This window comes from Dipodomys ordii, unplaced genomic scaffold (assembly GCF_000151885.1).
Source record: "Dipodomys ordii isolate 6190 unplaced genomic scaffold, Dord_2.0 Scaffold1, whole genome shotgun sequence".
Classification (NCBI taxonomy): domain Eukaryota; kingdom Metazoa; phylum Chordata; class Mammalia; order Rodentia; family Heteromyidae; genus Dipodomys; species Dipodomys ordii.
Window position 1 is genome coordinate 2,259,049 of NW_012267217.1, and position 4,016 is coordinate 2,263,064.

The following is a 4,016-nucleotide window of genomic DNA, read 5'->3' on the forward strand; positions in this document are numbered from 1 at the left end:
CTCTTCTTGGATGCCTCTCCTTGGTCATCTCCAGCTTGACCAGTCTTCCTTCCTAAACACATATATTGTTCCACAATGATCTCCCCAAGTATCATGATGGGGAAAAAATGTGGCCTAGGTAGGCTTAAAGTCCATGAGTGGAAGAAAAGAGAACATTGTACCTGTGACCTTTTAGTTCTCTCTGCAAAGAAGAAGGCATTCTGGGTAGAGGTCCCACCTCACTTAGAGATGAAAAGGCACTTTTGTTGTCCAAGGAGAGGTGAGATAAGGAGGGGGTCTTGCTAGAATGGGAACCTGATTTCAGGCCCCTGTACCACCTTTGGGAGTTACTGGAGGTCATGGTTTATAGGTTTCCTTGGAGTAGTAGAATCTCTCACTCCCCCATCCCTCCCCCTCCCCCTCTTCTCTCTCTCTCTCCCTCCCTCTCTCTCTCTTTCTCTCTCTCTCTCTCTCTCTCTCTCTCACACACACACACACACACACACACACACCTCTCTGAGAGCTACCTGGTTACAAAACTTTGCTGTCCCCTTTTCTGTCTGTTCTGCACCCTTTAAGATTTTTAAAGGCAAGCATTTCCAGTGGGAGGGGGGGCCGCCGGAGCCAGGGTGGGTGGGTGAATACTGTGTGTGCTCCTGGCACTTGCCCTGGGTGGCAGGGAGGGGCTCTTTCTTACACCCTGCAGGAGAACAGTGGGATCTTCCGTGGGTGTCAGGATGGATTAGGTTAAACCTGGACACCCGGTGAGACAACGACCACAGGACTCACTCTTTCCCTCCAGCTACGTCCCGCTCATGGTCTATTCCCCGTGGAGATAAAGTTACATTTAGCACTCCCAGGGGACTGCATAATGGATGGAAATGCAGCTCCTTTCACCAGCAAGTGAACATCCTTCTCACTTCCCTCTAGGAGAAAGGGAAGGGAGGTGGGAGGACAGAAAAGGAAAGGGAAAAGAAAAGAAAGAAAAAGCCATGGTGACGCCTGTGGGCTATTCTTGGAATCCTAATGGGTGAGTGGATACACTAAATACACATACATTAAGGCAAAAGAGAAAAAAAATCTACCAACATGCAGATTTACAATTATAGAATTGAGATCTGCCCTTTGACAGAAATGAAAACCTCCTTAATGTGGAAGAGACCTGAAAGATTATTTATCTGATCCCTGCTTTCCGTAAGAAGCTCCTAACTGCTGGTGGCAGATGTGATAACATCTGGATGGTTATTATCACCCCAGGCTAGCACTTGGTCCCCAGAGACTTAAGCACCTGAACTGTGGTTCCCCAGGGAGCCCCTTGATCTGCCTGCCACATGAGGGCCATTTAACAGGTTGGCTAATTGATTTATTCTTCTTAGGTCTTGATTTCACAGTAATTAAAAAAATTAAAGGCTCTTGCCTGGCTTGTGCCTATTCTTTCAAATTGATTTGAATTAATATTTCGAATCACGCCTCTTTCTTATAGGTTAGCTTCTTCCTGTCTCCGATTAAAGAAAACAACATAAGCAAGCAGAGACAAGGGGGGAGGGGAGGAGGAACAAAAAAGCCAGGAGAAAGTTCTCTTTTCAGTATTATAATCCTTTTTTCCCCTCTGAAGTGATTTTCTTCTCCTGAAGTTGCAAGGAAAGCTCTGTGCGTGTGCGCGAGCACGTGCGCATGCTTGTGTGTGTGTGTGTGTGTGTGTGTGAGAGAGAGAGAGAGAGAGAGAGAGAGAGAGAGAGAGAGAGAATATGGAGAAGAGAAGATCCCAACTACACCCTGTTAACTGTTTTTCCCTTTTGATTACTAGATGCCTCAGATCACCGGGAGCTCGTTTGAAAGATGGGTTTGTACACCGTTAAAGAAGACAAACAATAAGAGAAATGCACAATTTCATTTCAACAGCCTTTCCCGAGTAGAAAGCACCTGCTCCTTGTGGCTCTTAAGTGGCTGTCACTGGTGGTGCCCGACACAGTTATATTCACAACAACAACAACAAAGTATGCGGAGAAATTAAATTATGTGGAAATCAATAGCGTCTGACTGCTTCAAACAAATGTCTGTCACCACGATTATTCTCCGGGAACCGATTTATAAACCTTGAAAGGAGCTGGTTCTTGCAGCAAAAGACAGCATCTTCCCCATTTCTATGTTGTTATTTTCTTCTCCCATGCCTAGGAATGCCTAGGCATAATTTAACATACAAATGCCCAGCAGTATACATTATATAACAGCTTGTTAGGAGTCCAGAAGAGGTGTGCCTAAGTAATGCGCATATATTCAGGAATAGCTAGGGGAGGGGGGAAATCACGCACACATGGAGGGGCGCGCTTACATCCTGTCTTTCTTCCTCCAAAAGGTGCCTAGTCTTAAGACAATAGCTGGCCCTTCTGATCTTTGCAGACCCGCGGTGGAAAGGTGGGGCGTACAGTGCGCATGCCTGTACAGCTACAGGTGCATCACCTGCGTTGTCCTTACGGATGGTCACTATAAGAGCGTCTCCCAAGCGCTTGTCGCGGCCTGGCGAGTGCGCGCACGCGCGCGCTAGCGCGCGCGAAGACGCACAGCGCCGGCGAAAAGTGGAGCGCGCGCCAGACAGACGGAGTGAGCAGATGCCTGTCAGCGCGGTGGGGCCGCGAGCTCTCGCGAGAGCTCCCCGGGCCGGCCGCGAGAAGTGGGGCTCAGGTGTAAGAGGAGTGCATCCCGTCGGCGCGCGGGGCTAGAGCTCCAGGAGAAGCGGGACCGGCGAGGCCGGCGCGCGCGGCGCTCTGCGCGGTCAAAGGGACCAACGGGCGGCGGTCAGATCAGCAGCAGCAGCCGCCCGCGGAGCAGCCACCGTCACCCGCAATAGCCAGAGCGGCCGCAGCTTCGGAAGGAAGGCCGGGGGGCGGGGGAGCCGCGCGCACACTTTCCCGCGGACTTTCGGAGTGTTTGTGGATTTACATGCCAAGCCGCCAAGATGATGTCCATGAACAGCAAGCAGCCTCACTTTGCCATGCATCCCACCCTCCCTGAGCACAAGTACCCGTCGCTGCATTCCAGCTCCGAGGCCATCCGGCGGGCCTGCCTGCCCACGCCGCCGGTAAGCGCCCCGCGCCCGCGGCGCCGGCCCGCGCCACCCCCTCCACCCCCCTTCGAGACGCGGCTGGTCGGGTGCCGGGGTGTGCGGGTCCCGGTGCGGGCGGGCGGAATCGGGCGCGGGTTGGTGGAGGAAGCCCGCCGGGAGGCACGCTGTGTCCGGCGGAGCTTAAGGTCGTGATCCCGTCCGCCTGCGACCCGAGCGGGGAGTTCTGGGGGTGGCCGCGATGATGCTCGACTTCCCTTCACTTTCTCTGTTAATTTCACGCCTCGAAAACAGGCGATCTCTGCGCGTGTTCGGGTGTGCGACACGGGTCCCCAGCTGCGAGTTACATCTCCATTTCTTCTTCTTGTTCTTCTCCTTTTCTTCCTTCTTTTTTTTTCGTCTCCCACATTTCCTTCCCGGAATGTGTTTCCGCCGTGTCCCCTTCTCCCCCTTCTGCACCCCACCCTGCGCCCCTGTCCCCGGCGTGCCCCCCCCCGTGTGTCCCGTCTTTCCCGCTCTCCGCTCTTCTCACTCCCCCCACCCCGCCCCTCCACGTCGTTATTTTTGGTTGCTTTGTGTTTGCTTTTTGCTGGTTGTGCTTTCCGGCGTGTGTGTGTGTGTGTGTGTGTGTTGTTGTTGTTGTTGTGTTGTTTTTTCTTTTTGGTTTTGTGGTGTGTGTTTTCGTTTTGTTTTGGTTTGTGTCGCCTGCAGCTGCAGAGCAACCTCTTCGCCAGCCTGGACGAGACGCTGCTGGCGCGGGCCGAGGCGCTGGCGGCCGTGGACATCGCGGTGTCCCAGGGCAAGAGCCACCCTTTCAAGCCGGACGCCACGTACCACACGATGAACAGCGTGCCGTGCACGTCCACGTCCACCGTGCCGCTGGCCCACCACCACCACCACCACCATCACCACCAGGCGCTCGAGCCGGGGGACCTGCTGGACCACATCTCGTCGCCGTCGCTCGCGCTCATGGCCG

At 53.8% G+C, this 4,016-nt stretch overlaps 1 protein-coding gene across 1 annotated transcript in view; it reads left to right on the plus strand.

Moving 5' to 3' along the window:
* Positions 1–2,935: 2,935 nt before the first annotated feature.
* Pou4f1 (POU class 4 homeobox 1) overlaps positions 2,936–4,016 on the plus strand; it is a 1,900-nt gene continuing 819 nt past the window's right edge. Inside the window, exons 1-2 of the mRNA XM_013008954.1 lie at positions 2,936–3,058; positions 3,752–4,012. Coding sequence (XP_012864408.1) covers positions 2,936–3,058; positions 3,752–4,012 — 384 coding nt within the window. The remainder of the gene's footprint in view (positions 3,059–3,751; positions 4,013–4,016) is intronic.